The 15,800-nt window shown below is 42.6% G+C and overlaps 1 protein-coding gene and 1 long non-coding RNA gene across 2 annotated transcripts in view; one reads left to right on the plus strand and one right to left on the minus strand.

Moving 5' to 3' along the window:
* Positions 1–1,814: 1,814 nt before the first annotated feature.
* DYNC2LI1 (dynein cytoplasmic 2 light intermediate chain 1) overlaps positions 1,815–15,800 on the minus strand; it is a 165,341-nt gene continuing 151,355 nt past the window's right edge. Inside the window, exons 13-24 of the mRNA XM_084261511.1 lie at positions 13,803–13,901; positions 12,993–13,149; positions 10,802–11,040; positions 10,255–10,387; positions 8,294–8,563; positions 6,416–6,581; positions 6,234–6,326; positions 5,188–5,387; positions 4,978–5,054; positions 3,346–3,613; positions 2,661–2,788; positions 1,815–2,169 (exon numbers count right to left, since the gene is read on the minus strand). Coding sequence (XP_084117637.1) covers positions 2,032–2,169; positions 2,661–2,788; positions 3,346–3,613; positions 4,978–5,054; positions 5,188–5,387; positions 6,234–6,326; positions 6,416–6,581; positions 8,294–8,563; positions 10,255–10,387; positions 10,802–11,040; positions 12,993–13,149; positions 13,803–13,901 — 1,968 coding nt within the window. The 3' untranslated portion in view covers positions 1,815–2,031. The remainder of the gene's footprint in view (positions 2,170–2,660; positions 2,789–3,345; positions 3,614–4,977; positions 5,055–5,187; positions 5,388–6,233; positions 6,327–6,415; positions 6,582–8,293; positions 8,564–10,254; positions 10,388–10,801; positions 11,041–12,992; positions 13,150–13,802; positions 13,902–15,800) is intronic.
* On the plus strand, positions 10,075–12,496 carry LOC311189785. Its single transcript, XR_014617177.1, has 3 exons — positions 10,075–10,091; positions 10,212–10,321; positions 12,330–12,496. It is a non-coding gene; the product is annotated as an uncharacterized lncRNA (long non-coding RNA).

A 15,800-nucleotide genomic window follows, 5' to 3' on the forward strand; every position in this document is an offset into this window, starting at 1 on the left:
ATGTCAGCAGCCTGACTAATTTCACAAAAGGAAGGAAATTCGAAGTTAAGGCTATGGTATATTCTTATCTAGATGCCTGAAGATTTCTGTGCGTGACAATATGCCCCTAAAATTCAGAGCTGTCCCTTATGTCTTTAATTTCTCCCATTGTGTCTCTCCTTTTTTTATTAAACATCAAAGTGAATTCACAACAGAGAGTCAGCCTAGAATTTAATCCTCTAAATACCTTGAAAATAGAGGTTTAGACTAGAAGTACCAATATATACCCTTAAAACTTCAGTGTAATATAAAAGAGATTCTAATCACAACAGATCATTACAAGGAAGAGTAAACCACTTTAAAAAAATTGAGTGTCTTAAATATAATAAAAAGGAATAATTAAGAATCAAACAGGAAGCTGCTGTTCTGACAATTTAATGATGCTGAATTGGACTGAAAGAATTGGCTTTGCCATTAAAAGGCAAAGAAAATCTGATAATTTCAAAATGGCACTAGTATCAGATCAAGCAGGGTGTTTTTGAAATCGAATGCAGCAGAACCGGCAAGAAAGGGTAGACTTCACCTTAAAAGAACCTTGGAGTGTTTGGGATTCCTTACTGCTGCCTGGGGCTGAAGCTGTTCTTTATATCAGACCTGCTTAACATCTTTAGTCTAGGGTCTTCCTGAGAATTTATCGCCACATGGGACCCAGGGAAAGTAACGTGGCAGTCCTAATTGCCAAACAGGATAATCAAATACTTGTGTTCTTTCACCCTTACTTCTTTCAGAAGAAGTGGGGAGGATTTACCTAACAGTGTCTGGGCATTATAGCTGGTTACACTAGGAGTTTTCCACGGAGTGCAACACGTAAATGAAAGTAGAGTATGTGATGTGCTTCAGATCTCTGCATATAAGCACAGAGATACACATCCAAACATTTAAAATCAATCAAGCCATTCTTCTAAAATGCTGGTAACAGTATGCATCATTTGTGTGTGCATGTACCTTCATTTGCATGTGTATGTACAACCACCTTGTGTGAATCGCAGCCATTTGTTTGCTGTTACTCATTTTCTGAGCATCGGTGCCCCGTGCCTGAGCATAAGTTGGTGCACAATATACAAGCATGTCACGGGTAGTACCGTTAGGTTGTTGATTACTGGAGGGGCAGGTTGTCATGTTCTACCTGAGAACCTCAGGACCCAAACTTGGCCCATTGCTGTGATTCATATTGCCGTGGAGAAAGGAGTGATTATTAACAGGCACTGGTTGTGTATTTATACTTTAGGGGTAAGTCCAAGAAGGTGAGCTACAACTCTCTGTTACAAGGAATCATCTGTACAGTGAGAAAATCCCCAATTTTGGGCAGAAACAGCTTTTATCAGGAATGCAAAGACAAAACCGTGAGACACATACAGGGGTAGAAACAGGGCCACATGAGGAATGCGCCTGGTTTCCGTCCTGGTGTGTTTTCCTGACACGTCAGTAGAACCCTCGGGTTTGCCTTCCTCAGCGCCGTTGTCATGAGCGCTGGGTGTTGTACGTGCTACAGAAAGTGGGGGGTCTGTGTGTGCTGACCCCCCTTCTCTGGGAGCTCCCCGGACTGAGGAGGCGATCACCGTGTGTTCAAACATTACAGACTAAAACATCAGCTGTCACAAAGTGCGACGGGGCCTTTTAAAGCAGCGGCCTGTAGTTCAAGAGGCGAGTAACTCGCGAGCACCGTGCTGCCTGTACAACCCTATGCGAGCAACCCAAGCGACACCCCCCACCTCTCCCACCCCTTCCCCCCCCCCAAGCACCCCCCGGGCCGAAGCCCCAGTTCAGTTGGCTGCCGGCTCCGTGGAGGAGCGGCGCTGCCCTCCCACTCCCGGTGTTCTGCTGCCATCCTGTGGCGGCCCGGCCCGGCCTCACCCGCCGCTCCCGCAGCAGGTGCCTGCGCTTCCCCTGCGCGGCTCCGCGGGGCACCGGAAGGGAAACCTCGGCGTCTTTTTTCCCCCGATGCCTTCCAAGGGGTGCCGCGACCTGCCGCCTCCTCTGCGTGGGACGCCGTTACCAGTCTTGGTTGGATTTCTGCTTGATGAACCTCAGAGACAAGTAGTATAACAGCAGGAAGCTGCAAACGATGCCGGCCAGGACGAGGTAGCTTACGTAGAGAGGGTGGGAGTCCAGGTCCAGGCTCTGAGTGACCTGTAACCGCGGGTAACACCACGTTAGGAACAGACTCAAAATCTTCCTGCTGGATCTGTGAGGCGTGTTTTACGTGTGAACATCCCTGACACCTTTTCCTTTGGTTTCTGGCTGGATGTGGCTGCCAGAGTGGTGGATAAGTGGTTGCAGCTGGGCTATGTCTAGCGCCTGTGGTATTACAGGGGGACGTGGTTCAGGTTCTGAACAACTTCAGGAAGCGCATGGCTGGGGCTTGCGTATAAAACAGTTGTGGTTTATTCTTTCCTCCCCCCCCCCCGCTTTTATCTTCCACTAAAAAAAAGGGGGGGGGCGGGCAGGAGGGACTGGTGTAGGGACAAATTTAAAATGTAGCCAGTGTAGCACAGCTTCATGTATTCGTTTAGCGCTTGTCAGATCTGAGACCTGCAACAACTAGTTAGTTATGATGGGGGTACAAATAGCCTTTTCCTTCGTTATCAAATGTTTAAAACCGATTTCTGTTAGTGACTTACAAGTTTCCCTGGTATTTGAAATGTTTTATTTCCAACAGTCACTTCGTAGGTGAGGTCAGTGAACTGAATTTGCATCATGCCTTGGAAATTCCATCTGAGAAAAGAGATTTTAGAAACCCAAAAGGGAACTGGGGAAAAAAAAAAAAAAGAAAATAAATAGATATGCATGCAGAAAACTTAATTGAAACCTTAAAAACTGCCGTGTTGCTTCCGAATACAGCAGGTTTGTCTAATTTCTTGATAACAAGGGCCTGTAAATGCATGCCACCCAAAGTGCCATCGCCCAGCCACACCTTATGGCTAAATGGCTGATATAATTTATATTACATGGAGATGGAAAATTAGGAGAGAGATAATACCCATATCCATCAAACTCTCACTGGCAACTAAGTCTTCCTGGAGTTCAATCTTTATCTACTGGATAAAGCTCTTTCTACCGAAAAATTTAGCAACATTGTAAGAAGCCTTTCCATAGTGCTTTTTTGATGAAACTTACTGTTAGCTCGTTTTCAGATGGAGAAACTGATGTAAAGTGACTCCACCACCCCTACCCAGGAAGATAATAGCAAAGGGAGGAATAAAGCTGAGTTTTCCTGCATGGAACACACTTGGCATCACAGAAACCTGTTGCTAACAAACGCCATCACTGTGTCAGCTTGGAGGAACAGTGGGAGCTTTGTCTTACTTGTCCAGAGGTTTTCCAGGCTTATCACAAAGCCACCACTCAGGTAGAATGATGTGAACAGGACGTTGCCGAAGAAGGCCGAGAGCTGCAGCGTGGGCAGCAGTGCTGCCACCCAAAGTGCCATCGCCCGGGCGCTATATACAGCCAGCCACACCGAGAGGAAGTTCAGCAGGAAGTGTTCTGGTTCAGGAATGAGGTTTGCCAGCCAGTAGATGGGAATCCCGTAAATTATAACAAAAGCACAGTGCTCTGGGAGCTCCCCCAAAATCTGTTCAGGGAGAAAAAAAAAAACCCCAAAAGGGCAAACAAATTGAGTGATAGTCACAAAACGATCTGAAGCACACCTCAGTGTGCTTACAGACTGTTCATTAAAACGACAGGAAACACTCCCTTAGAACGCAGTCACCTCCCTGTTAGGTGTTGTCAGTGACATGCAAAAACAATCCACAACAGAAATCAAAATCCTTGCTATTTTTTTTCCCCAGTTGTGACAATTCCTATAACTAATTGTTAAATGGAGAGGATTCTTGTTGCAGATTAGATGTCTTGTTTTATTACAGCTCTGGCAGCTTCTAAGAATTTAAGACGCTTCGCCTGAGAACCAGCGTGATGGGTAACTGCAACGCTGTGACTGACTCATTGCAGCTGTATGTTTTGTCCAGATTTGGTTCAACCTAGTGTGAGATCAATTCTGAGATGAATTTGGCTGTTAGTCACTTCCCTGCTATGTCCCAAAGGCAGTCTAGTTGGTAACTACCTGACTATCTGTAAGACAAAAACACACTTAGGACTTTCTCAAGTATCTAAAGATTTATAGAGAGCATTATGAATGTTTTTCCCAAGACAGTTGCTACTATCCTCTAATACTAAGGTTGTAACGAATTACATCGATTTCTCTATGAATAATGTGCAATCTTTGTGACACAATGCACAGAATATTTTTCTCTGGCAACCACTAATAAGCATTTAAAATCTTGTGCAGAAATGGAAACCTAAATTACAGATGCCATGGCAGGCAGAACTCATCTAACAGTGGCAACATCACAAAGAAAGAATTATTCTAAACTCTTGTGAAAATGAGAATGTAATTTTTTAAAAAGTTCTAGATTTATTTCCAGAAACTCTGGCTCCTTATGCCCTTAACACAGTTGTTTGTCTCTGACCTGTACAGGCCAAAACCACTGCCAGAAATGTCACAGTTAGCAGTTTGTAATTTCTGTTTTAACATTGCTTTAGTGTTTAATGTGAACATTTTGTTTCACAGATCAAGATGTGTCATCAAACTTTCAAAGATGCTTCAGCAAAATGAACATAGAGGTAGGTAAAACTGTCTAAACCCTCGCATGTGAGTTGGAGAGTTCTCAAATTTTGCTGAAACAATCCAGTGAAAGATTCTTCTTTGTCTTTTCTGGGGTGGGATCTCAGCCATGACTTATGGCAACGGATCTAAAGTAGCGTGGGGTTTAATCCGTTAATGCCAAGGAAGCAAGAACGATAGCCTTAGCTGGCAGACATAAAAGAACAAAGCCTGATAGGAATGTGATCATTAATGCAACGAGGCTTTGGGTGGTTTGTGGTTTTTAATGTTAAATAAGCCAGCTGTTTGTATTTCCTGGCAACAAAACCAGTTACCTTAGCAAAGAAGTATGGGCTAACAGAATACATTCCATCTTCCAAGTCATGATAAAGCATAGCTCTTTCCGAATGACCTGCAGGATAGGAACAAACAGGCTGTTTGCATCCTGGGGTTGCATTAATAAGTATGACTTTTTTTTTTAAAATCGATTTAGGAAATTTCTGGTTTTGATTGTTTATATCATGTACAAGAAAACTGGCACTTACATTTGGCAATGACATCCAAAATCACCGTGAATGGGATTAGTGCACCTATCATGTACAGCAGTGCTGTTGTGTCACGAATAGAGAGTCTGGTTTTCTCATGGCCATAGTACAAAAATCCGATTAATAATGACATGAGAAGGGCCTCAAATCCATGGATTAATAATGTTGAAAGATCTCTGAAGTCATTGGAGACTTGACGACTAGGAAAAGAGCAACATTGACTATAAGGTATAGCCCTCAGATACGTTGCCCCAAAAGCTCTGCTAACATCAGTTCATGGAACTTGCTGACTTGGTGTAGGATGTGAGTTGGGATGTCTGTTTCTGCAAACTATCTAGTCAAAGCTATGGAGCGTCTGTAGCTGCCTAATATATCACGTCTGAAAGGCTGAAGGAAGGTAAGGGGGTGGGACGGTCTGATTTTGGAGATGCAGAAACAGTTACTTCAATTATAGAAGTCTCCGCTAAGGACCTGTAGCCTACACTAACAGCAACTGATACTGTTAGTGATGTTCTACATATGTATTGAACCAGTTGATAATGCTTCTTCTGAGTACACAAGCTTGAGGCTCAACTACAATACCTGTCAACGCTGGCTATAATTTGAAGCCTCCCGGCTTTAAAACTGAGGTGGAGATGAGATGGGGAATGACTGAGCCAACCATGTGGCTGTCTGGGAATGCTGAGGGTTGAGTCACCACTCTTCCACATGGAGATCAGGAGGGTACTACCCAAAACTGGGACATGCATTGCTGAGCCTGGAGGCTCCTGCTGCTTTTTAGAGCCACAGACTCGCAGCAATATGATCTGGAGGTGACTGTGTCTGGAGGGAGCCCTGGGGGAGAAAGTTGGGACCACACATCTGGCTGCTGCCCTGCTTAGGGGACAGGAGTGAGCCAGTGTGGCAATACCTCATCTCTAAGGCTTGCTTGGGCCTGGCGCTAGCTGTGCACTTTCAGCATGCACTCAGTTCTCTTTTGTGCTGCTTTCTTGCCCTTTAAATACAGATGGGCACGATACATAACTTTGCGCTGAAGATAAGGTTACCTTAATAATATAGTGAACTGCTTTAAGAATCCTGGTAACTGATCACTTGAATGGAGGGACATGTTGATAGCCTCTTCTGAATTTAAATGGGACCTGCTCGAAAGAAAAGAGAGAAAAAATATTAAGTTATCACAGGCTGTAGCTTTTATTCCAGACCTGCTGTATGACATTACCATCTTTACCTTTGCTGCTTGGATGCGGTTGCAACATTGTCTCCTTCAGTAACTTTCCATAAGAAATCATCAAAATCTTTGACTTTTTCTAGGAACGAGTTGGCAAGAGTTTTTGCTCTTTCTTGGCTTTCCATCTCCTTTTCTGCAGTCTGTTTATCAATGCTGGTCAAATCAACTGCAAGATATTATTGAACATGAGCTCATATCATACAGATATGATAACTTTGTGATGTGTTTAGAGTCAGTGATTTCATCATGAACAGGCAGTATGACTTGTGCACATGCATTAAGCCACAGTAGTTAAAACTTTATCAGTTACTTAGGTAATTAGAGAAGAACAGATTATTAATGTGTAGCTTGCCTTGGGAGATGTTTCTTATCTAGTCATTCAATGAATCACTGAGAGATTTCATAAATGCTTATTAGAATGTTGTAAATTACTTTTTCAGAGTTTTCTAAATTTAATAGTTGCTCGAGTGGGGTGCTGAGAATAAACAGTTTGAATTTCCTTCCTGGCATGTACGCACTTACAGTCTGTTATGTGACTTGGGAACCACGTTTTTTCTCTATCTGCAAAATTATAGTTATCTTTTTGTAACTCCTTACATTGGGCTGATCACCTCTGTTCAGCCACTCTTCTGCAGGGGCCTTATCAGAAACGAATTGCAACCTGCCCTGCCTCATCCCTTCTGCCATGGTCTCCTGTTTCTCTGTCAGACACGCACCCATAATTTGTGTGTTTCCATCAGATGCTGCTTTATGCTGTGGCATCCTCTACATTCCTGTCCTGGTTCCACCTTCCTGCTGCCTGTATTTCTCTTCTCTCCCTCTTCTCTTTTCTCTCCTCTTCCTATTGGTACCAACTCTGTGCATGCTGCTAAGAGATCTTTTACCTCCCTTTCTCATCCCTCCCCACCTCCATGTCATGGGGTTTGTCTCCATACCCACAGGCTGTAGCTACAGGTTTCCCCAGGACTGCCTTGTATTCTCTGTTCTGATATGGGGGGGTGCTGCAAGCCTTCCTCAAGGCTGCACGTGGCTGAGGAGGACTGCTCTGAACCACAGTGGTGACAAAGGTCCTTCTGCAGAACTTAGCACTGAGGTTAACTTTTGTTTATCTCTGCACAGCTGATACCAGGTGACACTGCCTGCCACATAGGCACAGCCGAAGGTTGCTCCAGAGCACTGCAGTTGGTGCCCATACCAGGTTTCCGAGCCAATTCGAGTGCAGAGACCTCAGGGCTGGAACTGGAACAACCTCTGTGGTAAGGGACTCCTGCCATTAGATTAACAGGGCCAGATTCCCCTCTCATGTTGCAAAAAACCAGCAGAAGAATAAATTTGGAACCAGGTAGTTATCTTTCTTTGAGCATCGGAGTAAAAGGATTGCAGTTCTGGGTTTAGGTTTTTACCCTTTCAGGGTGCTCTGTTGGGCAGCACTCCTATTTCCCATTTACTGTCCCAGTTTTCTGTTATTCCTCACCCTGGGAAACTAGCTTCCCTGATTTCTTGATTCAGAAGTCAGAGAACTGGTTGCAAAAAGCAATTCATCAGTTCATCCTTTCTCAATGAGGGTAAAAATTTCAGCCAGCTAAAATGTGGGAATACGTGTGCTAAACGTGTGGAAGAGTTGCTACACCTGGCAGGGTTAGAAGGAGAGAATTACATAAAAATGATTTTGTCCATACCCCTTGGTTTTGTTACCTTTCCTGTGCTGACAGATAAAGATCTTATTAAAACCTGAACTTGCCACAGTATTGATTTGAGTCTCAGTTATAAGGCGTTTCCAAGACAGGTTATAGTCAATAAAAATCAATGTTAGCTGATAAACTTACGAAAGCAAATGATTCCCAGTAACCCTTTTTTATGGAGGTGCTTGATACTAACCATAGAAATCTGCAGGATTGCTGTACCTTGGGCAGGGGTAGCCTAGTTCAGTGAAATACTGGACCATGTCTCTGGCTGTTCCAGAGTAGACAGTGACTCCAGAACTCATCAGAAGAACCAAATCAAACAGTTGGAAGATATCTGACCGGGGCTGATGAAGTGAAAGAAGAACTAATCTGTTTCCTCGGGCCAGTCGGGATAATGTTATCACGAGGTTATGCGCAGTAAAACTGTCCAGTCCAGATGTGGGTTCATCAAGTATGAGTATTCCTGCCAACGACAATAAGTTCAGCTGTGGAAAGCAGCGTGTTTGACTTGGAAAATATGTTCTGAGTGAAGCGGTGCTAGTGCATGAAAACTCACTGATATATTCCTTTAAAAAAAAACCCAAAACAAAACCCAAAGTATATTTTGTACCAACATCATGTGATATTCAACACTGGCAATTTCTTACCCCACTTACTGAATGTTACGACCAAGAGTAACTATTTTAAATCTTATCTTGCCACCACTGGTAACATGATATTTTTTATTTTTTCTTAATTTTCACTGGGATGCAGATTTAGGTTCCTTATTAAATTTCCATTTGTCTCTGCAGGTTTTGCACTTTGCCTGTACGAGTACCAGGGATGTGAATATTAATCAATACAAGAGTATTAGTTTTGCACCACACCTACGAGAATATTTTAACTGAGGTGCTCAATATTTAAACCTCTTGCATTGTTCATGGGTAAAAACTCCCCCAGTGTTAATTTAGAGGAGGGCACATGGTCACACCATGAAGAGATATGTATATATATGCATATATATGAAGAGATATGCATATATTTTGTTTGGTTGTTACAAACCTGAAAGGGCTTTATTATTTTGAATTGTGTGTGTTGTGGTAGAACTTCATGGCCTCAGTCAGTACCAGGCAATGTCTGTACACAGACACGTTTTCAGTGCTGAGGGGTAAAACGCATGCCTGAATTATAGAGAAAGCTTTACTTATTTTTTCCTTCAACTATTTACTTTTTTACTTTAGCAATTCTAATCCCACTTCTTACAGAAAAAGACCTTCTGTTTGCCCCATAGTTACAAAAATACACCTTTGTATAAGCAAAAAATTGTCAGATCTGTTTCCCAGTGGAAGAGCTGATGGGAAATCTCGTTCAACAAGAAGTTCAGCCAAGTTTGTTAGAGGTGTCAATGTATGTAAGAGCAGATAGGGGATTCGCTCCTGCAGAATCAGCTGCAGATTATACTCATGTTTGGCTTCCACTGAAGACAGTGGAAAATTCTAGTTCACCTGTGGCATGAGCCAGACGGGGTCAGTGAGTTACATAAGACCACAATGACTGATTATACAGCCAAGAAAATGACCTTTCCTGTTAACATTGCACATGTAAATGGGCTGGGTTGGAGGAAAGGAAAACAACCTCGATGTTTTAACAGCCCAGCAGCCTTCCAAAGTAACTTGTGGCATGCGGTCAGATAAAAACCAAACCTCATACTGATATGCACAAACCAGAGCACCACTGTGAGGGGTGACTTCAGGCAACTTTCAGTAGTCTGTGTGATGTTGGTTTTAGAGCACGGTGGGTGGAGGCTCCTCCCAGCGGGGCTCTGGCTGGCTCTGCAACTGCTTTTCCATTGGCAAAGGTGACAGAAGTGAAAGTGGGCTGGCTGCTGAAACACTACATTTACAGAATTATTGCTGCAATAACGACAGTTTTATCTGTGAGCAGCGCTGATTTCCATTTAAGCAAATGGACTGGCACCCAGTCACTGACATTTCTCACTCTGCTATAGAGAGGTAACTTCTGGCAGAGGGTGCTGTAGAACCTGTTACGTGTCCTAAGTATGAACTCCTCAGACTGCCCCCCAGGGGCACCAACGTGTTCGACTATTCCATTTACTGCCCCGTTTTCCCCAGTGGTCTGTGGTGAGCGCGAAGAAGGTGTCAGGGTTTCACTCACCTGGGTTCCAGAGCAGCTGCACACCAATGCTCACTCTCCGCCTCTCGCCTCCCGAAACACCGCGCAGGTACTCGTTCCCTACCCTTGTGTTTGCACACTGGCGCAAGCGTAGCTCTGCTATAACATCTTCTACCTGGGGGGATCCAAAAAGCAGCAGGGATGAAGCAAGAGTGCATTTGCATGGCTGTGCATAGATAAAGCTGCAAACGCGGTTAATGTGGTTAGAATTCATCTGGATGTTCCAGTGCTATCTGATCAAGAGAGACTTGAAAACAAATCTTGATTTTAGAGATAACATTAAAAAGGGCTCAGCAATCTGCAATTTAGTTCTTTCAGCCTCTCTCATGCTTTCTCTAGATTGTCATTTTTTACGAGCTTTGGAACAATTGCTGGTTTCTATCTTGAAAGAAGAAAAAGGTTTATACTTCATAATCTACATTAAAAAATGCCAGATTAGCTGTTCTGACTCCAAACACACAGGATCTCTTGGATAATTCCTGTCAGATACATTTTTGACAACTTTATTTTTTCCCAACAGCTTAATTACCCTTTTTTTCCTTTGTGAGTCTGAGAAAAACTTGGGAAGGCGCAGTTTGGCAATGAACAATAGTGTTTCTCTGACAGTCAGGTGGGGGAGCAGCCGGTCATCCTGCCGCACGTGAGCCACACATTTCTTCACGAGCTGGGGGGTGCAGGGTTTCTTATTGATTGTGATTTGCCCGGACTTGATTTTGCCTCCATGATCCCGACAGGTTATCACATCAAGCAAGGATGTCTTTCCACCAGCTAGAAAAATCAAAATTGAAAATGAAATTAATTTCCAAGGGGTCATTTTGCAAAGAGATGTAGTCGTAGACAGAGGATAGAAGTTTTTGTTCCTTAATGTCTTTTCCCCAACCCTTCCTGGAGCTTTTCTAACACCATAGAGACAGAATGGTCTTGAAAGAAAATAACCTACTACAAGCTCGCGTTCAAGCATTCTCTCCCTTCTGGAAGGGAGTACATGGCTTTAACCTTTGTCATTTCTCAGCAGCATTGGGTGGTTGGGTGTTGGGGATAGCTCCGTGAACTCAAGAAGCACTCTCTTTGCCCTCTTGTTACCTCTCTTTCACTTTTGAAGCGCAAAGGTGGCAATTCACGCGGTCTGCAGGGCTGGCACCTAAATACTTGGCAAGACCTTGCTTTGTGGAGGCAATAGTGCATTCAGCAACCGCAGCTGGAACAGCTGAATGACTGAGGTGCTGAATGATTACATGGACAGTGAGAATCTTAATCATGATTGAAATAAAAATGAGTATGATTTAAGTAAGACAAAAATTCATTTAAATAATTAAGAAAAGCTGTCTCATATTCAGAGGTAAGAAAAGTAAAACAATGAAAACAACACCTGATTTGGAATGAAATACCAAATGAAATTTTCCTTTTTGCTATATGATACTGTATGTAAGCACACTGAGCTCTCTTATTATGATTGGATGTCATTTATTTCTAATCTCCCTGTTGAAAGATTAACTCCATGCTTGTTTTTGAATATATACATTTTAAAAAAGAAACCCATCCATCTGTAAACTACGTATTGCTCTATTTAAGAGTGACATATTGATTGCCATTGACAATGTGAAACCCATCTGCAGTTTAATCCATTTTACTCAGGCATTTGATGAAATAGATGATAAACAGCTTTTAAAAATAGTTTGACTAGTTTGCTGAAAGGGGTTTATGCTCAGTGTATGTTACCTTACAAAGGTGCTATATCTTTAGCTCAGTATATTATTTCATCACAAGCTTTGCCTTTTATTTTTGGGACAATTTCTAAGCTATAACTTCAGTTACATTAAGGATATGTGCTGAGGAAAAAATACCATGGCATGGGGGAGGAAAAACCTCTTTTGTAGAAATAAAGTTAAATCTTCTTTGGCAAATATGCCTTACTGTTGAGAGCATTTTCACTGAATCACTGAGCTAACCTGATGTAAGAGTCTAGGTGAGACACAGCATGGGGGTTTTTACCTCCAAAATATGGGTACTTTTTATTTCAGTTTAACAGATCACGTGTCTACTTCTTATCCCCCTAGATGAACTTAGACTCAACTAACCACATGGGGTAAAAGCCATCTCCCCATCCTCACCCTGAAGGAGGTTGAACCAGTCCCACCAGAAAATGAAGAAGGAAAAACAGAAAAAAAGAAAAAAGTAAAAAAGACCCATTTTGAAGCCAAACAGAAGAGGAGCTGTCTTGTCTTCTCTGTAAGTTTCTCTTAATTAATCTAAATGCAATATTTTAACCTGTTATAATTGTTTCAATCTAAAGGGAACTCTTGCTTAATGGCTGTGCAAGTTGCCGCTGATCTTTCATAGGGGTCTGGCCTCGTTTGTCTCCTGTGTTGCTGGGTAAGGTCTGCAATTGGCCTGTTTTGAATTGAAGGCATGAAGCTGATTTATGTCAAGCAGAGCTGGGACTGCAGGCCACAGTTATAACAATACCCCACTGCACCTCAGGAAACAAACAGCAAGCTGTACGAATCAGAACAAAATTGGTTTTGAGCATAAACTTAATTTTTTTCCCCCAGTATCAGCCTTTGCTGCCTCATACATTTTAAACAATGTATTTCTGACACATTTTCAGTAGCGGTTTCTCAACTAGGTTTTGCCATTCAAAAGACTGCAAAGGATTGCTCTTGGCTGTCTGCCTTTTATCTCAGAGTTGGTGAAATCATGTGAGGTTCGGTTGCTCTTACCAGTGCTTCCTATAACAGCTAGCATCTGACCACTCTGCACTTTTAAATTCAGGTTCTGGATTATTGACACGTGAGAACGGGGATCTGATTTCCAGGCCCATGGCATTTTCATCTGTGCAAGGTTTTCATACCAGGGAATCTGGGATGCCATGTTAACCTAACAAGAAAAGAAACAACTCCTTCAATTCAAAGAATAACTTATTTAGCAATAAATATCTTCAAACTTATGATGTTACAGGCAGAGAAGTGTCAAAATATAGTATTGTTAATCTTCAGAAACATATGGAAGACAGATCTTTTACAACCAAGTGTGGTTTTCATGCTTTGGTCCTTATTACATTAATCATTAAATCTATTTCTGTCCTCTGTTACTTTGTTAATTTGTCACTATTGTAAATTTTAAATATTTTTTTAAAATTGTGTAATTTCAAGTTATATTAAAACTGAAATTGTGAAATCTACTTTACATGCCATAGTGGCACAAAGGGTGGTAAAAAATTTCACTGGTTCCCTGAAATCCTCCTTATTTGGCATCCTCTCTGTCTCCTTCCTCACACTCATTCTTGCCAGCAAGAGCTCCCACCATCCCTCCCAGTCCTGAGAAAAGAACAAAGCCTAGAAACAGGAAACTTTTTCCTGTCCTATCCCCTAGCTTTAGTAGATATATTCACAATGGAGGGCTTAGCCTGCTGTCAATATTGCAGTCAAGAGCATGATTCTGCTCACAAAATGTCTGTGGTTTGTCTGTGGAAACAGGCATCGCTGCATATACACCCTGCTGAAAGGAAATACGTAAAGTACAACTTTTACCTGGTAGTTGAGTTCTTTGACCTCAAGGATGTTTGATTTTCCACTGTATGTGAAATACAGACTGTTATCTTCTTCAGAGCAAAAAATAGTATCCTTGGTCTGGAAAAAGTTATTAGGTTCATTACAATAGATAATTACAATAAGTGTTTGGGTTAACATTTGAGCTTAACATTTGCTTTCGGAAAAGGCAAAGCTCAAGGGAAAGCATGTTTTATGGGATATAACACTACTGTCGATGAGTTACTGTAGTGCAAAAGTCTGAAGGGCTGAAATGAGTTATCTCCTAATCAATGTGAAACGCCCTTTGTTCTGCTGGCATGTGTGAGGGCCAAGCATGCTGTGCTGTGCTCTTCTGTTTCCTTTCAGTTTGAATTGAATCACTTTCAAAACAGAGATGAATTTCATGCCACTATAAAGAGATCGGTCTCTATTTCTGTTTTTGAGGGGGGAAAAGGTACTGCTTCAGTGATGTTAGTCTAATGGATCAAAATTGTGCATGCTGAAATTTCTAAGTTGTGTCAGCCAAAAATTAAGGTTCGTTGGAAGGACCTTCTTTATTAAATTCCACGGGGACTTTATGAACAAGTAGGTGTGTGACCACAAGTCCGGTCTCTTTTTCTCCTATTTTGTCTTTTAAATTCACAGTTTGTCAACTGAAACTTGGTGTTCTGAGAGGGGAATTAAAATAAGACGCTATACATGGCTTGGTTCACCTTTTGCATATAGCTGCAATTAAGAAGTCTTTGGTGAGGCAGTGTCCTGGTTTTGGCTGTGACAGAGTTAACTTTCTTTCTAACAGCTGGTATAGTGCTGGATTTTGGATTCAGGATGAGAATAATGATGATAACACCTTGATGGTTTAGTTGTTGCTGAGTAGTCAAAGACTTTTCAGGTTCTCACACCCTGCCAGCGAGGAGGCTGGGGGTGCACAGAAGCTGGGAGGGGGCACAGCTGGGACAGCTGACCCAACGTGGCCAAAGAGATATTCTGTACCATACAATGTCATGCTCAGCATATAACTGGGGGGAGCTGGCTGGGTGGGGGGCTGCTGCTGAGGGATGGATTACTGCTCAGGAAGAGGATGAGAGTTTGTCAACGGGTGGTGAGCAATTGCATTGTGCATCACCTGTTGATTATTATTATTTTAATCATAATCATCATCATCTCTTCCTTTGCTGTCTTGTTAAACTGTCTTTATCTCAACCCACAAGTTTTGCTTTTTTTTCCCCTCAGTTCTTTCACAGAATCTTAGGGGTTGGAAGGGACCTCAAGAGATCATCGGGTCCAACCCCCCAAATCCTACTGTGAGCGTCAGTGAGCAAACAGCTGTGGGGTGTTCAGCTGCCTGCTGGATTAAACCACAACAGACAGCTTTCTGGCTGGGTTTAGTTCATTGTGCATGCCTGTAATTTTTACTCCAGACAGCCATATCTCTCCCAGAGTTTTGTAATTTTCCTACAAGTCAAAGACTCATTTCCAAGCCAAGGCAAACGTACCAGTTCCCTGTGTAGTGGATCCTATCCATGCCTGTAGTATCTTTGGCAGATGGTAACCACAGTCTTTCTGTGCACCTTATACCCTCATAGCAAACAAGGTTGATTAACATTTTCAGTCTAGATACACAGCAAAAAGCAGAATGACTCCGAGCAGCCTGAAAAGCCACATTAAAAATGCCCTCCAAGCTGCTGCTGTCACCAAAACACTCCCTGCTCTTGCTTACATTGAACATAATTTTTTAAAAAACAGGTGGTCTCCAGCAAATATGGGAGCTGGTTTTAGAGCCTGAAGGCATGCCCCAGGAAAGTCAGTCCAGGCCATGCTCAGGGACTTTCTGGTCCATCCATGCATTTAAAGATCCCCTCCCTTGGCCCCACCACTATGGCATTGACTTGTGTGGCACCAGCCTTGTCCCCAGTGTGCTCTTGAGGGCTGAGCATGCTTTCTGCTTCCCATTTCAGAGCTGGAGGAGGTAAGGGCTCACTGCCTTCCACAGCCGGT

The sequence above is a fragment of the Gallinula chloropus genome (genome assembly GCF_964237585.1).
Source record: "Gallinula chloropus genome assembly, chromosome: 3".
Taxonomy (NCBI): Eukaryota; Metazoa; Chordata; class Aves; order Gruiformes; family Rallidae; genus Gallinula; species Gallinula chloropus.